The 18,646-nt window shown below is 38.2% G+C and overlaps 1 protein-coding gene across 4 annotated transcripts in view; it reads left to right on the forward strand.

Annotated features, from left to right (window-relative positions):
• hdac4 (histone deacetylase 4) overlaps positions 1 to 18,646 on the forward strand; it is a 108,121-nt gene that overhangs the window by 37,253 nt on the left and 52,222 nt on the right. Inside the window, exons 1-2 of one of the 4 annotated variants that reach the window (XM_017420733.3) lie at positions 12,800 to 12,891; positions 12,989 to 13,032. The exons of 2 other annotated variants lie outside the window; for them this stretch is intronic. In XM_017420733.3, the coding sequence (XP_017276222.1) occupies positions 13,029 to 13,032 (4 nt within the window). In that variant the 5' untranslated portion in view covers positions 12,800 to 12,891; positions 12,989 to 13,028. Of the gene's footprint in view, positions 1 to 12,799; positions 13,033 to 18,646 lie in introns of those variants that run through there. One more of the 4 variants, XM_037975950.1, reaches the window with a different exon arrangement.

Below are 18,646 nucleotides of genomic sequence, written 5' to 3' on the forward strand. Positions count from 1 at the left end.
ATTGCATCGGGTTGGTTATAACATTTTTTTAAAAGATTTAACCAAAATGGTTGCAACTTTGTCATTTCAAAACATAAGACCATTTTAGTCCAAAAGTCTGGCATGAAAGGCGGCAGGTGATAACCACTCCTTTAAGGATTGCTAGGCCTTTAATCGTTTAATGTGATTGAAGTGCTAAACAACTTCACCAGAGAAATCTAGTTTTCTCACTGCTAAGAATAACTAAATGTTTAAATACCTGCCAAAAAAAAGGACAACAGCATTTGGAATCAGTAAAATCGTCTGCAAACACATTTAAAAAAACGTGTTAGAAATAATTACCTTGGTGCCAAGAGCTTCAGTGACACTTCTTGTGTGTGTTTGTGTATGAGTTTGTGTGTTTTCTCTCTTTAAGTTCATTTTGACACAAACCCTAATGAGACAGCAGCAGCTGCAGCTGGCGTCGTCAAACTTAAAGCCACCATTCAGTCTGTGGTTGTGATTTCTTTTTTTTTTTTTTTAAGAAGTTTGGCTGACAAGTAGAGTGAGCTTGAATAAAAACGAATGATTCATACAACTGTAATTTAAAAATGAAGTGAAGAAGCATTGATGGTGATGATGATGAAGAAGACTTTGATGGAAACAGATTTGAGTGCATATTAATTAGGATGACTAAATTGTGCTCAGGAGGAAGTACCGTAAGAGGAGGAACCTTTCAGGATGTGAATATAGGCCTGAGCATCTGTTGGTATCTGAATGCATGTGACATTAGGAGCGGGGCTGAGAATTATAGACTAAATAAATACACAAAAATACGAGTGCGTTTGCGTGGCGTGTCAGTCGGTGCATCCATCTATCCACCCATCAATTCATCCACCAATCTCACCGCGCAGCTAAACCTTGCTTTTTTTTTTTTTTTTCTTCACGAGCCAAAACAGCTTTCTCCCACTCTGCACAAATTAGCAGCAGCCCACGCTCCACTCACACATAACTGTCAGAGCACAGACGCTGCAGGAAGCGAGGAGGAGGGAGGGGAAGGTGAGAGAAGCAACGAGGGAGGAGGAGGAGGAACAGAGAGGAAGACAAATTCAGAGAGGAGGATGGTTAAAAACAGTGGAGAGAAGTGGGAGAAGGAGCAGAAGTGACAGATAATGCAGACCACAAGTGGTTTTTGTTGTTCGCAGAATGACTTCGCTATAGATCCTTTCATCAGCGCCCGCCTGGCGAGCATCATCTGCAAAAAATCTGACAGTTGTTGGTTTTGTTTTTACTTTTTTTTTTTTTCTCCATTTCAATTCTGATGTTAAAGTTAACAGAGGATGAAGAACATTTCATAATGGCCACACTGTTCTTCCCGCCCAACAACTTATCTCATGGTTCAAGTTGTCAATAATCTGAGTACTTAAAACCCTGAGTGTGGGTTAAGGGAAAAGAGCGGCAGAAGGTATAAAAGTAAGGAATAGAAACGGATGGGGTGGATATGGTATAAGAAAAACTGCAATTTTAGCAAAAGAGCCTCAGAAAAAGCAGGAAAAAAACCCATGAGGAAAGGCACATTATGCAAATATTAACAGACTCATTACCATTTAAAATCTCTGGAAAATAGGGAGAAACATTTTTTGGACAGCGCATAATTCTTTCAGTTGCTTTGTCTTTGTTTCTGTACCCACTCCAACAAATTCTGTGTCTGTCACAGGGAATAATGAGCGTAATGTTGTCCCAAAACCTAATTGTTAAAGCGAAATGTCTAACCCTTCCCAAAGAGATGTTCTCATAATGCAGTGCTCATTTAGAAAGATCAAATGTGACGCGGGGACAGAGGAGAGAGGAAATGCTGTGAGACAGGATGAGTGTTGAAAAGCCAGAGATGAAGAGGGAGGTGTGTTCCAGAGGACAACCTTCTGTAGGTCACCATGACCAGACTGTTGTCTGCCAGCCAAACCCTGCCGTAACTCACTGTAACACGTACGTTTGGGTTTCCGCTTGTGGCTGAAAGCTTGACCTTAATTTGTACACAATGTTTGTTTGTCTGTATTTTAAATATTTGAAGTCCTTCTTGTTTTTTAGCATACCATAAAAAAATTCTTCAGGGTAAAAAATTGTCATCTTACAATAGTAATAACAACAAAAAAACCACTTAAGCTTTTCTGGTCTTGCTGTTTATATATATTTTTTAAGGAAACTTCAGCGTATGAGCAGGTTTTTATTTTATTTGGTTCTCCTTTACCTGTTGCTGAGAGTGTTGCATAATGTAGCTGAGAGGGGAATTGATCCTAAACATATCTGATCATAAACAAACTTTTTTTTTTTTAATTATCTGTAGCAAACCACCCACCCAGTCAGTCATGGCTGACCTACCAGAGGAGCTCCACCCATCAGGTTGTTACATACATGTCTCTAACAAGCTACAAGGGTTAGCAACAACCTGCAACAGACTTTCTACCCGGCGTTGTGTCAAAAAGATCCTTTTTCTCAGCAGCCTTAATATTTTGCTCTTAAACTCTGTTGTTTTAAGCAATGGTATTCAAAATAAAAAGCTAAAAGGGATCTACTACTTATTCTATCTAATTGGTGTAAAAAATCAGTCTTTTTGGGAATGATTAAATTTCATTTTTAGAGCAATATTTGTTTGTGAGACTCTAGACTGTATACAGATATATAGCCATGAAGGCATGATGAAGTATATAAAATCTTCATTTATCTTTGTTGCAATAAATACTAGAAAATAATATAAATCTTTAAATCTGTATGGCTCATCCCTATGTTTCCCCAATAGTTCACCTATAAGAGATTTATTGGATTGGTATGGGGCTTTTGAGCATCACCATTTCAATAAGATTTAAATTATTTTAAAACAGGTATTTTTTTTTGTCCAACATTCTCATAGTGACACTCGCAATCCATATCTCAAAATCACTACTTTTCCTGAAGAAAAGTCACCTGTTTTGCACACATGTGCTCACCAGGGAACCAACATGGCTGCCAGTCCTGGTGAAGTCCCCCAGATGGACCCCTAGAACCACCTACCTACACCAACTCCCCATACTCTGTGACCTGGCATGGATGCTGTCGCCCAGTGCCAGTTTGGTGTTGACGAGTTGTTGAGCAGCTTGCTACTGAAAGCTATAATCACGTGAACGCAGACATCACTGTTATCGGTCGATTCTCGGAAGAGCTCCTCAAATCAATCTCTTAAACCCTAGCTGATCTGAAAATCAGGCCCAACATATTTACCTGATCTTTTTCTGTAAAATCGTGTCTGTAAATAATGACAGAAAGTCCAAAAAAGAAAAAGATTTTCTGAAAGGTTGTGTGAGGTGAAAGCAAATTGGACTCAAACAAATAGATCTGAGGTGAAAATGGGAAAACAAGACAGTAGAACAGTGTCTAATTACATTTACAGACATAACCTGAGGCTGTGGCCTTCTTCTCCACCCTGTTAGGGAAAAACACCCTCTTCACATTTAGCGTCCTTAGAGTCAGACACTTACAGTATTTTTTTTTTTTTTGTCTTCCAGAAGAGCAGGCAATGTTTTAACCTACTTTGTCTGCATTGGTTCCATTATCCTGACAGCTGCAGTGGATTCTGAGACCAAGTTTGTGTGGATATAGTGGATGGGGGGAAGATTTTACCATGTTACCAGGTTATAAATATTGCATAGAGTCTGGTGTGTTTTGCTGTTTTGGCTGGCAGGATCAGCTTTCACAAATGTAGTAGGTCTGCACAGTGAGGCATTGTTTGTCTGTTCACTCAGGCCAAAAAAAAGTCATCTTTATCATCATAAAGGTTCTGGACACGCCAAAAAATACTTGATCAGAATCATTTTTATTTTTAATTTTTTGTGTGTTTGTCTGCTTGATGACAGAAGGGTAAAATCAGTTCCTCCTTCTACCAAATTTATTTATTAAAAAAGAACCAATTCAAATCCACATATTTGTTCCTGTAATCATAAATACAGAGTAGTTTTGTTTTTTTTCTCTCTTTAATTCAAGAATGTGTAGGTCATGGCTCACCACTGTGCATCAACTATAAATCTTTTATCACCTAAAAATGTTTTATGAAAAGACCTCTGGTCTTCAGCACCCAATGTACATAGTTTTGAAAAGATTCAGGGAAATCTCAACAAGTAAAAGCCAAAGACGTAAACCACTTTTACACGCATGAGACTTTTGAACCCTCCGATGGGACACCATGAGAAACTGACATAAATACCATCGTCACATAGGTTCAGAATGATCTGAGAAAATAAAATGTCTTTTAAGGTAGTCCACTGCTTTGAAAGTTTATTGAAGAAGGCATTCATCAGCTCAAACCCAGGTGACCTATTTGGACATGAGCTCAACTCAAATAGACAGGAAGCTGTCAGACAGATGTGGACAGATGAGTCCTCGTTTCAGCTGTTTTTGGTAAAGATGTATGTCTCATTCCTGGTGCCAAAGATGAAGAAGCTCATTAATGTTGGTCTTGGTGAAAGTGGTGACGTTTGTGATGTTTCATTAGTGTCATCATCATGGCTGACCTGTGTATGTGTGAATGAACCATTGACACAGTGGCATATATTGAAATTTTCTTTAGCTTCATATGCTGCTGTCAGGTCGTGTTCTTCAGTTTTCCATTGAATGGAAGAGGATCAAATATCAACAACCATGGACTTAAATTATTGTATTAATCAAGAATAGACACAGATTCCTCATGCAAAATGGTTGCAATTCATGTCTTAGTCCTGAAATGATTGGAAGGTGTACAAATTATAACGAAGAATGATATTGCCACAATGTAAACGCTGAATTATTGTAGATTTGTTGAGCATTATTGGCATCAGCCTCTAAATTTCAAGAAATTTCAAACACCGAATATCATTTTTCTACAGTTATCTAATCAAAGAGGATTTCTGTGTATTTTAGGAAACTTCCCAACAACATTGTAAATAGAATTAGCATCATTCCTGTTAGAGCTAACATGGAATACAAGATAAGCCATTGGTTTTTCTTCTTAAACATAATTGCTTATGCCAAGGTGAGTTTTGTAAAGGCTTTTAAAAGCCTGACCACAACAGTATGTGTCTAGAAGAATCTTTTGCTATCTATTATAGATGACTACTCAAAGGTTTAGACCTTTGCTATTTGTTCGCGAGGACCTTGACACCATCACAATCAAAGGCTAGCCTTTCTCGGTCCGGGAAGAGGAGTTCATTACAGACAAGCCCACAGCCTAATGGCTAAAGCACGGCTTTCAGTGTGTTCTACCACAGACTCATTTAGGTGAAGAAATGGATAGTAGCTTGCTGTATTTGATTGCTTGTAGCAGTTTTCTAAGTGAAGTAAACTTTGGAAGAAGTTCAAAAGAAATAAAAGAGTTGTGTGTTTTGCAACCGAAGAAATGCAGCGCCGTGGAAAAGTCTTGGATAGGTGTGAAAAATACTGTAAAGTAAGGTTTTAACAAATATTTTTTATTATTATTAAGAATACAAAGTAAATAGTGAAAAGAGGAATTTGATTAAAATCATTTAGTTTGACTACTCTTTGACATATTTGAAAACAAACTACGGATGTATGAATGTAGGCTATTACAGGACCTTCAGTGTCTTCATGTAATCCCAGACACCTTCAATGATGTTGGGATCAGAGCTCTGTGTGGGCTTTAGCATCACTTCCAGATTGTTATTGATGGCAATTGGTTGTATATTTTGGGTCATTAGTCTGCTGCTGAATAGTCTTTTAGGCCAATCAGGCATTCATAATGGTATTGCAGGATGTATTTTTCAGCTTTGAGAACACCATTAATCCCAATGAAATCTGCAACATTCAGGAAACTTCCACCAAGCTTCAATGTTGCCTGCAGACACTCATTGTAAAACTCCAGACCTTTGGCAAACAAACCACCTTCTTCTACAGTCAAATATTTCAGATTTTGACTCGTCAGTCCAGAGCACCTACTGTCATTTAAGGTGACCCAGTTCTAGTGTTTTATTTTTTTTATTTTTTGTGCACAGTTGACTCACTTGATCTTGTTTCCACATCAGAGGTTTCACTGTTTGGCTGCAGTTCTGGCTGGACTTCTCCAGGCAGCAGATGGGTTTACCTTGGACCCACAGGTTTCTGACAGTTCTGAGTTGATTACAAGTCTGAACACCATCTGATTTCCACGGGAGAAAGGCCTAATGTGTCTTTTAACTGCTACAATATGCAGTATGTTATTTCAGCTTGCACCTGCAAAAGTGGTCTATTTCCTGTTTCTTTGTGCTTCTTCTTCTTACTGAAGTAGTTTAACTACTCTGGTTCTTGTTGTTGAGCTCAGTCTTGGCATAGTGTTGGTCGCAGAGTTTGGTCCTCACCCAGTTTTAGTCCTCCTACAGCTGTTTCTGTTTCAACCTACACATATAAAAAGATCATTATTAACACCTGTTTGGCATAATTGGTGTATCATACTTCAGGATATTATCCTACAAATTTTCCGCCGTTGTGCAAGTGAATCTAGAAGACTTATGAACCTCGTGAGTGGAAACCTCATCTTTTCTATGACTCTGCCTGGCTGGTAGACTTGGTAGCACAAGGAGGTAGAGGGTTGAGTGTAGTGGATTGAGCTGATTCCTTTGACCTCTTGTATTTTAAGAGCATATGGAGAAGTGTGGTGTGCTGACATTTCTCATAAGTTCAGTTTAGCATCGCTCCCAGCTAATGGCTGTCTGTCTGCTGGAAGCTGCTGCAGACGGGAAAGGCATTACCATTGAGACGGAAGGAGAGGGTGTAAAATATGAATGAAAGGAGCTCCCCGCTGCAGGCAACAGCTCAAGTACTCTTGTTTTGTCACATTGTCTGGTTTTTAAAATGTTTTGAATCCAAGGCTTTTCAAGGTTTTCTTAAGAACTAGAATGTGTAAGTCTTTATAGTTTATATAGTTATAGTTATAGTAAATTGTTAGTTAAAGCCAAAGAAAATGAAAACTTAGATTTCAGTTTGATATTCTACACCAGCTTTTTTTAAAAAATCCTTCAGACAAATCTGTTATGTTGACAAAAGACAACAACGTCTACTCTTTACAACTAAAATATTGATTTGTCTGATGATTTGTCAGTATAACGTTCAACACACTGAAGATATAATTGCTCCAAACATGGGTGCTTTCCAGGCAAACGTTTAGCATTGTGGTTATTTAAAAGTTGGTGGTAGTAATTTTCAGACAGATTATTAATTTATTTAGACTGAAGCTGTTTTTTAATTGAGTTAGAGCACAAGGCAAAAAAAACAAAATGATGGGTTCTCACATTCTTTGTCAGCTTGTTACAAAAAATAAAAAAATAAAAAAATCACCATATCAGTTTATTGTTTGGTAAAGAAATTTAACGTCTTAGAAATCTTCATTGAGTAGAAAAATCTTATTTAGATTTTGTATTTAAAAAACAAACAAACAAACCCCAAAATAGTCAGTAAGTTGGTGAGGCAGAGAGAAGAAGATGTCATGTGTGTGTGTGTTTTGTTGTGTGTGTGGAAGGGGGGAGCGAGTGTCTGTATTATAAATAACCCAAATCAATAATAAACGACACAGATATTTGGAGTTGAGTCTGGGGTTCTCTGAGGAGATGGATGAAGAAAGCACCCCCACCCTCCACCACCACCACCACACCCCCTGTTGCAGTAAAGAGGAGGTGGAAAGCAAAAAGCACAGGAAGCCAAAAACATTAGAGGTGCTGTCTTCTCCCCCCACAAGCAAGAACAGACTTGTGGTTATGATGTACACGCCTGGCTTGTGGGTGTGTGCGCGGGAATGTATGTATATTACGAGTTGGACGCCATCCATTACTTATTCATCAGCAATGTCTGCCTGGTTGCCACAATGTGTATTTCAGCATGCCTTGCAATCATTATGCCACATGTATTATTTAAGACACACATGTGCACGCTGGCTCTAATGCAGATAGCTGCACAAGCTATTTATCTCAGATACACTCACTTATCACCTGTTCTCTTTCAGACTGGTGTGGAAAAATGTAAAAACTCTTTTTCACGTACAGTTATTGGTTTCTCTATAGCAGGGGTGTGCAACCTTTACAATCAAGAGTCATTTCTCAACCTTTTACCACTAAATAAAATTTACCCAGAGCGGCAAGATGTACTTGAAGCTTGAAATAAAATAACACAACTCAGTAAGTGTTATATAAATACCAAAAATATAGTTTGAGACATTATGATATTATAGATATGTCATAAACTATTGATGGTTATTGGTATTTTTACATGCTAGAACAAAGAAAAAGACCAAGCTCTTGTAATAAAATAAAAACATGTCCCTTTTAATAAAATCTAACCACTAAACTATGCACGTTTATGTGAGGTTTTTCTTTTTTCTTTTTTTGTATTTGTGGGAATTTAAGAAAAGCATTCTGCTTTGAAAACATTAAAAATAGGGTAGTTTGTTAGATATTTAGTTGTGACAATGATAAATTTTCTCTCATAAATGCAGACCTTCATTTACTTCAACTTCTGTTTGGTTTTTTTTATCCAAAGCAAGTGTTTACTTCTAGTTCTTGGTGTTATCAGAATAATTGCCATATATTTCTATTGTTTTCCTGTTGTGGTTTTAAATTTGAATATTATTCATTTCCATGAAAGGATCCAGTGTTGTGATCCAAAAAAACTGTGGGCCAAATAAATTGCCAAAGTTCACAGGCGTAGTTATGATTAAAATCCATCAGTTTTCTGTTGTGGGGAACTGGTGTCTATCTCCGGTGGTTAGTGAGCGAGATGCAGGATACACCCTGGACAGATTAGCAGTCCATCACAGAGTCACAGCAATGAGCAACCATACAGACTCACACACAGACAGCTGAGAGTCGCTAGTTAACTAAACATGCATGTTTTTGGACTGTGGGAGGAAACTGGAGTACCTGAGAAAACCCACACATGCAAAAGGAGAACATGCGAACTCCACAAAGAAAAGCCTCAGTCAAGTTTCAAACCCAGGATCTGCGAGGCAACAGTGCTAACCACCTGTTCCTGCGAGCAAACACTTTTGACTGAAATAAAACTGATTTCCATGCTATGTTGGAAGCAGCTTGTAAGTACTGTGCATAAAGATTTGTATTTTACCACTAAAGGCAAAACATTTTTATTAGTTCTTTACATTTCCTTTTTTAAGTTGCAAATGTTTGATCAGTTCAGTGCTTTGTATTCTTTCCAGAACAGACTTATGAACAAATTAACTTAAATTATTTTGTTCATCTAATTAAACTTAAGTCCAGTGGTGATCCAAAATAAATCATGGCCTTTTTTAAAGGCAGTTCAGTGGTAATTTGGCTTTCCATGTCTTTGGCCATGCTACTTGCACACCAACTAGTGTCCATACATTGATTTTTTTTGTTTTTTCAGTACAAAGTTCAGAAGCCTTTTCCCTGCTCTGCCTTCCCTGGGGTGATTTTCCCTGTTCTAAAAATGAAAATGTGTTTGTCTTTTGTGTGTTTGTGTATGTCATTGCGGTTTGGGATCACTGGCTTTAGCTGTTATCGGTGTCATGGCTGCACTTAGCTTTGCTAAGCCTTTGACGTCAATGCCTTTACAACAAGCTGATAACACAGACCTTTATCACGGCCAGGTGTGTGGGTGTGTTGTCAGATCAAACAAAACTTAGCTTCCTGGATTTAACGCTGCTCTTCAGAAATAGCTCCTGCAAACAGACACGTTATCAGACCACCCAACATGCACATGTATACAAAACACATGCAACGAAAAACAAAAATTAGAGGATATCATTACTGTTAGGGTTATGACCAATCAAAGCGTGACTTTGCAGTACTTTGCTTTGCAGTATTTAAACTGATATGGAGCAGAGAAAAAAAAACTCTTTGTATTTTTAAAAGTCACAGGTCAAAGTGGTGTTTTTATTTGTTTTGCCTCACTGAACTTTCACTCAGACCTGTTTCACCCGCATTTTGGTTGTTATCCACAAGTTCTTAGTCAAATAAAATCTCATTATACTGTCAGTTTGCACAAGATGGTGATTCCCAGTGTAGCTCCACACATGTTTATTTTTAGCAGTGGTTAGAGTAATTAAACTGATAATGATAATTCAAATATAATTTCATGAATAAACCAAAGAATCTTTATCTTGCTGTGTGTCTGTGCGTCTGCTCTTTGCACTTGTTGATCTTTTTAATCATTTCAGACTTGGTAGGAAGGGTGTTTTGATCATATTTCTATTTTTTGGTTGTAGTTCTGTTCAGGGATTAATTACGAATCACTGAGGAAAGCTAAACTCCTAATTTCTGTTTTACACAGGCTTAACAGGAGCGTTCAGTGTTCTGCATGGCTAATTAACATATCAATACAAATGCCTTTCTAAACTGCTGCAGCCACAATTTTATAGATTTGATATTTTTAATAAAGTGCATATTTTTCTGTCTTAAATAAAATGGCTGTAACACACCAATGAATCACTGATTCAGTGGGAGACCGTCTAAACGACACTGACACAGCAGTATATTTCTGTGAAAGTCGCCTTAATGCTGACTTTAATGTCTTCACAAAACAAATAACCATGTTAAAGAATTAAAAAAAGAAAACAATTGCAGTTGTCTTATTTTGAATCATTCTGTTTTGAATGTCCCTGTTTTTACTTAAACATTACACAAACTGTTGTAACAAAAAAAAACAGCCTCTTTTTGGTTACAATATCATTTTTTGAATATTGTTTTGTGAAAAAGCTCATTTTATCTTTGACATCGTTTACTGTTTCTTCTCAATCATGAACCTTTTTCAGCACAATTGAAGTTTATTGGTTACAGAATCAGGACAGAGTGAGAGACGTAGAAAAACTGGTAAAATGACTTGTTGTGGTTTCTAATGCAAAAAAGCAACACTGAGCGTGTGCGAACTGGACTGCTATCTTATCATTTCTCAAAATCTCAGTTTGTCAAATCTAGTCTGAGACAAGAAGTAGAGTTTTTAGAAGAAAAATAAAGTGTCCAGTTTGGAAATCGCTGTTTTTCTCACCCAAAAATCCATGTGCACGTGGATGAGAGGTGCAAACTCAGTAGAAATTTCCATGTTTGTTTGAACAGGGATTGTAACGAAATAAACATCATAGGGACATCTCTACAAGGCAGCTGCATGCATTTTGTGAATGAATGCATGGCATGAGAGGAATCGCAACAGCTTAAAGATTATGACTGTCCAAAAGCCAAGAAGATAATACAACAAAAGTTGTTTTCAAATGTGCAATTCAGCTCCTAAAAGTTCTTGTAATGTTCTGGAAGTCTGTAAATATCTTTAGTGTTACAACGTTTAGTCCTCTTGCATCAACTTAGCTGCTTGGATTAGCTAGTTGGCTGCTTAATATTAAAGTAAAAACAGTCAAGTAGCTTTCACCACCATTCTCAACAAAGCGTAAGGCAAACAAGGCCACAGTGTTTTTCTGCAGCATGTCCTGTGTGCTGTGTACAGACACTCCTCCGCACCCCCTCCCTCAAATTTCACATTGTTAGAGCTTGTCTCCAAAAGAAAAGCTCCAGTTGTGAAGTGCATGTGTGAACAGCATCTGTGGGAAAACATCCGGACCAAATTGGCTGAAATCTATGGAAATATTTCAGTAATTTATTATTATTATTATTAATTACTCTTGATAAATGCTTTATCCATGCATTTTATGACAGTCAGGCCCTTAAAAAGTAGTACCTTTTGCACTTTTATTAATACATGTATTATACACACTAAGCTCTAAATAAGTACTTAAGACTATTTTATTTAATCTTAAAGAACTGAGAAGCTTTTGATTGCTTTGTTCAGAGATTTTTGTCTTTAGTGGAGTAGAAAACATCCTTTGTGCCTGTTTTTTTCCCATCAGAATCAAAACAAACACAATTGTCTGCCACTCCCTTTCATTACAGAACATTTGCATAAACTTTCCCAATCGCCCAACGTTTCACTGTTCTGCTCTCTTCGCTGCCAGCAGTGACATGTGCATTTTACAACTGGTGTCCTCTCACTTCTGCATGACAGAAAGCCTTTATCAAACAGCCACTTGTGTGAACAAGGATGAGCCAAATTTAGGGAATTTTTAAACACTTATCAAGTAAACAGCTATTCACACTGCAGGCAGGCCCATTCTGTTGGGTTCTTTTTTATTTTAAAAAGATAGATGTCAAACCACATATTTATACAACTATAAGACATAGTTTGTGGGGTGAGGTGCCCTTTCAGATTCAGTGGACTAATTCTTTTTGATTGTCGTCTTTTAACTAACCCCTTCGTGCAGAGTTATCGTTCAGTCTAAAAGCAGTTATAAGGCATGTATTCCTGCTAAGAATGGCTTAATTAAAAGTTACAGTGCAGAGCCTGTGTCTTTTTTTATAATAGTTGAGGCTTGTGTCTGTCAGTTTAGGAAGTTTCACACAGAAATGCATGTTTTTAGTGATTGCAAAATGTGTAGTTTAAAATGCTGAGCTGCATCTGTTGTTGAGTCAACCTCATCAGCTGTCTGTGCTGCAGGGTTCCTGTGTATAATTTTTCTAGATAGACAAAACCCAGGAATGTGTGTGTGCAACAAGTAGATCATTAATAGTGAGCTAGTACACCACTCAGCCAAAACACAAAGAGGTTGTGTACAAAAGAAGAGGGTTTGTCTAGTCAAGAAAGTGGTCAGAAGCTGACGCATCCTCATTGTTGGTCGGTGAATTAGGAGGTAAAAAGAGAGTGACGCTCGTAAAATCCTTAACATGCCTGAGACTGCCTTCTGATGTCATTGAGAGGGAGGGAGGGACGAGGGGAGGGAGAGTGGGAGGGGACCAGAAGAACCGAGAGAGAGGGTGGCAGCTGGAGGGCAGTGCGAAACAGCGTCAGTGAGAGGAGGCAGAGAGAGGCGACAGAGTGAGAGACGGAGACCAGGGAAGAGATTTGTTCTCGAAACCTGCTCGGTCCACTGTGAGTTTAAAGCTGGGCTCACAGGCTCACTTTGGGCTTAAGAACACAGACTTTTTATATTTATATATATATTTCCTGCTCACATTTTTCACTACAGACACGTAAACGTTCAACAACCGGACAGACTGGCACAACTGATGGGTAAGAGATTCTTTATGCAGCTCAGACAGTTTGTCTATAAAATGATCACTCAGTTGTATGAGTAGTTTTGTAGACTTATTTTATGTGAAGGATGGGAAGCTTCAGTAGAATTTGTTTAATGCGAAGTGTACATCTGAACAATCTATGTTTAACACTACACATTTGTTTCCTAGTGCACAGGTTTACTGTGTGCGTGTTTGTTGTCTTCATGAGAGAGTGTGTGTGCGTGTGTGTGTGTGTGTGTGTGGGTGTGCAGCCTTGAGTAGTGACAGCGTTTATTGAATGGTACTGATGTATGGAGGCTATCGGAGCAGCCTTTAACTGAATGGAGCAGATGGCAGTGTGGCTGTGTTTGTACCTGCATTCAGACTTTCAGTTCTGTGCACAAAAGCCTTTCTGTGTGTGTGTGTGTTTATGTCTTTGTGTGTGTATGTAGAGACGCATGAAAATTAAAAAGTGCATAATTGGAGTTTATTCTGAATAAGGCATGGGTCACATGGGTGATTCTGGAGGTGTGATGATCTTGAGCAAAAAAGTACTACAATTTCATGGTATTAAACCAAGTTACTATAGTTTCTATTACTTTTGCTGCCTCAATAGTATCACATATTGCCTAATATAACTGTATAATAACACTAAGTAAAGTATTTATTACTAGTTATTTCCATATTAATACAGAGATGTAAATAACTTAGACAACACAAGTTAAAATGTCAGGTTTTTCTCTCAGGAAAGGTTTTAAACTAATTTGTAATTTATTTTTAAAAAGTAAGTTTTTTCGGCTGCTCCCTTCTTCAGGGGTCTCCACAGCGAGCAAACTCACAAAAGCAATTTGGCAATTGTTTTATGCCAGATGCCCTTCCTGCCACAACCTGGAGTCTAACCTGCAACCTCAGGATTACAAGACTTTGGCACTGACCACCAAACCAATGCAACCCAAATTTAATCTTTTTTTTTTTAAAAAGCATTCTTAATTATTAGCCTCCATAGCAAGCCTGCAGTTGTAGGCTGCATGTATCACCTGATAGCAGGCTAACTCTTGTAGCTTGTTACAAATGTTTGTTTCAAAACAACGATGCCTTGGAAAGAGAGAGAGATGCAGCTTCTATGGTAAACAAGCCATGACTGACTGTATTATTCCCAGGATAAAATGTACAACCAGCCAACATTGTCTTTTTTAACAAGCATAGGGTTTAGGAGAATTTCCCCCTCATCTGTAACCAGAGGGGGAAAAACTAAAACTTGTCTCTGGTGTGAACAGTATGACAGAAACAAGTTGGTGGTCTTGACACTGACTGACACTATAGTATACCTTGAAACTGGTTATCGGTCCACGCCTATTTTGAATATAAACATTGCTGCCTTGTGACTGAATCATTATACCTATGGGTGAAGTGTGGAGTTTGTACTTCATCCCATTTCATTCCAGCTTTGACAACAGCAGACAGGGCCCTGAGAATGTTTATGTTTATGTGTACCCAGTTGAAAATACTCAAGACTTAGTTGCTCTTTTGATCGTTTAATCTACCGGAGTCAGTCTGTGGAGCTCTGACTTGCTGTCGTCATAAATAAAAAAAAAGTGAAAACAGATGAGATGAAAACAAATAGATGTTGGCACGCATTACACAAACTATCACACTTCCCATCCCAGGCCTAAAAGTACAGCACAGAGCTTATGCAGCACATGCAGACTGATTGTTGAAGTACTTGCCCACTTTTATTGGTTAACCCTATACTTCAGGCCCCTCCCATGCTCTGCTGTCCAACCAACCACTGGCTACAATCCCACCAGTCGCCATGGCATTTGCATCCATCCTCTATGATAATCTAATGATTCATAATCTGCTGAGTTTATGCTGATATCACAGGTTTTTGTTTACCTTTATTCTTACACATTGTTTTGACATTTGCTCCTCTCATATTTGACTTGTGACTAAATGTGCAGACTCAAGCTGTGGTGAGGAAATGTGGAGCTTTTTCTCTGAATGCATGGATACCCAGAGGGGCGAGGGACTCCCATGGGAATCCTGGTCTATAAATAGTTCTGTCTGTGTGATCCATAGTCTTTGCCTGAGAGTTGGGGGGGATGAGAGGAACGTAGGAGGGGCTGAGTCAGAGATAAAGTGATGGATGAACAGAGACAGTAAGGCAAAGAGATGAGGAGAGAGGGCCTGACATTTCACTGGATGTTTTTTGTTTTTTTTGTCCTTTTTTGCCACCGAGTTCAGCAAGATTTTGCATCCTTGTACTTGTAGTACACAAGCTTCTCAACTCAATGTCATTTTCTCAAATTAAACACAATTTCCTGTCTGGAAATCAACAGTTTATCTCGCATCCTTCCTCATAACTTGAATAGACCTTCAGAGCTTTGTTGAACCGCAGAAACTGCTGTTGTTTACACACATACAGAAGCAACTGTTTCCAAATACAAATAGCATGTTTAGGTTATTAGAACTTTTTTTTGTCATTGCAAAGCTTTTATGCAAGAAGTCTAGTGGTCTCAATGCATTGTATGGACAAAAATCTCTGCCTAGAGTTTCCTTTTTAGTTACATGTAAAGCTGTATTTCTGAGCTGCTCAGAAATGCCTGAAGCAGGAGGATTTGCATGATGATGTCCGGTGCTGTCACAGTGATTCATCCAGGGCAACTCGATTTACTCATGTTGGCACAGCTCCATAACCTCATGCCACAACTACTGAGCACCATTCCTGTAAACTTGGCTGATTGGCTCAGAGGTGCCAGCCTGCCTTTTGGTGTATGTTAGCCTGTATGTCCGCCTCCATTAACAAAGTTTAGTTTACAGTAAATGTGCTTCTTGGGATTGTTTTTTTCTGAGAACTGTTGTCTTTTCTGTTATGGTACAACTCCAACATTGCCACGATTTTCTGGATTTTCTGGATTTTTCTGGAATATGAACCATGACTGTTTACTAGTGCACAGAATCTGAAACAATTTTATGAATACAAACTGTAGAGTATTAGATCCCACTGCAGTTTTAACCTTCTACCAACTGTGGTTAGCATCTGACTTTGTGTCATCTCCCCATGATGTTTTATAATCATTAACAATGACAGGGTAAATAAAACGGATTCCTTTTTGAAAAATAGAGCTTAGCATGATGGAATTAACAAACTTTTTTCCCACCACAAAAATTATAATCATTTTAAATTTTTGGCTGCTTCCTTCTGCCAGGGTTGTCGAGCAAACTTATCTGGTAGATTTATCAATTGTTTTATGCTGGATGCCCTTCCTGATGCAACCTGGGCCCAAACCCACAGCATCAGGATTACAAGACTGTGGCACTGATCACTAAGCTACCGCAGACCCCACAAAAATCAGAACCATGCAACCATTAAATCAATATGCTGTAAATTTTGGTTCTGACAAGTGTCCCTCTGCACATCTGTAGCCAAGTTTGAGCAGCACATTTGATGGTCGCCATATTTTTCTATGGTGAGCCAAGCCCCTCCAGGGGGACTATGTTTTAGTTTAAAAACAAATTACAGAAAACACTTTGTGTGGAGACACAATTGTCATTTTAATTGCACTTGCATACCTTCATTATAGTTGGTGCTATGGTGGAGCAGCTTTAATACCCAGGCATGGGGTGATGACTGCATATTCTGTCTCGTAAAGCAGTACACAATGTTTTAAAAATTTAATTTGCTAAACTATTACTATGGTATGACTACAGTACATGAGGAAGACTATTAGAAAAGTCCATGTTCATTAGGGCTGTCTCAGTACTTGTAAAACTAGTTAATTGTTGCCTAATTAGAGGCATTTTTGAAAGATGCCATTGTTAGTATCTTATCCTTCCCTGCTTTTTTCTGCTGAGAGGGAGGAAGGAGAACCTGCAACTTCTGTTTGTTCAAATGTTTAGGCCAAACAAACACACACACTTCTTTATTTGTTTATTATTCACAGCAATTTTTGGGGTTTTACTTTGTCTGGGTACTCATTCCAACTTTTGATTCAATAAATAAATATATTTTATGTCACCTTCTTTACATATTTTGTGTTTGGTTTAAATCAGCTAATAGCTGTTGGGAGAATAAGTTGTTTATTTATGTCTGTTGCAAAGGCAGTGAAATGTTTCTGACCTTCCAACAGACCTGCTCTCTGCTACTATTTATATTGAAACATTTGAAAATAATTTGTTGATGCCATAGTTTATCTAATGGTTATAAGTGTTCCTATCAGAAAATGATTGTTTGGATTATACAAAACAATTCTAAGGCTAATTGTGCAAATATTTATTCTGTAGTATTTGCCAGATGATATGTTCAAGAGTAAACTGTGATGGTGTTTTTGTCATCACCTTTCTTTGTGTAAGGTACAGGTTGAGCTGTGAAGGGTTTTGTTGTTGTTGATTGGAGATATGTACACAAAGAGCATGTTTGAAACCAAGTGCTAGAACTCTTCTTGGAGGGAAAAATGGTATTTGTTTCATTATGGGGAAAAAAAATAACCAATAAAGGTGTTAACTGAGATGACATTCAGTGCTTGTTTTAAAAAAAATAACCCCTAACTTGACAGGAGAGGGTCTGAGTGTGCAGAGTAGCTCCCAGCTAATGAGTAAACAATGTGTTTTTATTTTTTGTTTGATTTTTAATGCCTATTGGAAATGTGAGTGAACGGTTGATGGGCAGTTTTGTGTAAATGTATGTGTGCACAGTGAATATGAAGCGATGGACTGAGAATATAACATGGCTTACGGCTTTCTTTAGGCAGCACGGGTGCTTTACATAAGGAGCTGAGTGAAAATGACAATCAGTGGTAATTACTTCTAAAGCTGGCTTTCTAATAAAGAAGTGGCCACCATACATGTTCATTCGTGAGTCAGAAGTACAAAAATCACAACAGAACAAAAACCATAGAACATGTCCCTTCTCCTTGCCTAAAAACTGGTAAAACCATGCAATATTTTAATAAGCACTCAGACTGTATGATAGAACAGCATGTTCTATGAAGGGAATTTATTTTTCACCCTTTCTGAAAAAAACTTTAGCCCCCCCAAATTATTTATTTTTGTTTCTACCTAAAAGACTTAGAAACAGATCCTTCCAATGTCCAGCTGTCAGACAGGTCCTAACACATACAGAGATATCCATCAAGGAAGCACCAGCATGTCTGGCCTGGCCACACCCTTTCTTCTCTCCCTGCTGTCCCGTTGGGTGGTGTCAAGTTTCCTCCTGCAATAAAAACCTGCCCAGTACCAAAGATGTCATTGGCTATCTCAGCAAGTTAGCTGCTCCTTTATTTGTCTTCTCATTGGTCACCAGGGATGCCAGGGCGTGCATGATAGGCTTGGGTGTTTTGCACTGGTTTCAGGTTATTGATCACTGGCAAAGGGCTTGGCACAGCCCAATGTGGTTCTTCACAGAGCAGATATTGATCAGGATAGACTAAACGATACACAGAAGGTCATGGATTTATTTAGCATGTGTATTTAAATTTATAGTCTCTACTTTGATTTTACTCATCAAACTCTCTCGGATCACTGACAAAGTTTTACACAGGAAAGCCTGGCAGTAGCTGGAGTGAAGAGGCATGCATATAACACTGAAGTTGTAAATCAAGGATTTGAACTTGACTAATATTTTGTATTTC

The sequence above is a fragment of the Kryptolebias marmoratus genome, linkage group LG6 (genome assembly GCF_001649575.2).
Source record: "Kryptolebias marmoratus isolate JLee-2015 linkage group LG6, ASM164957v2, whole genome shotgun sequence".
Taxonomy (NCBI): Eukaryota; Metazoa; Chordata; class Actinopteri; order Cyprinodontiformes; family Rivulidae; genus Kryptolebias; species Kryptolebias marmoratus.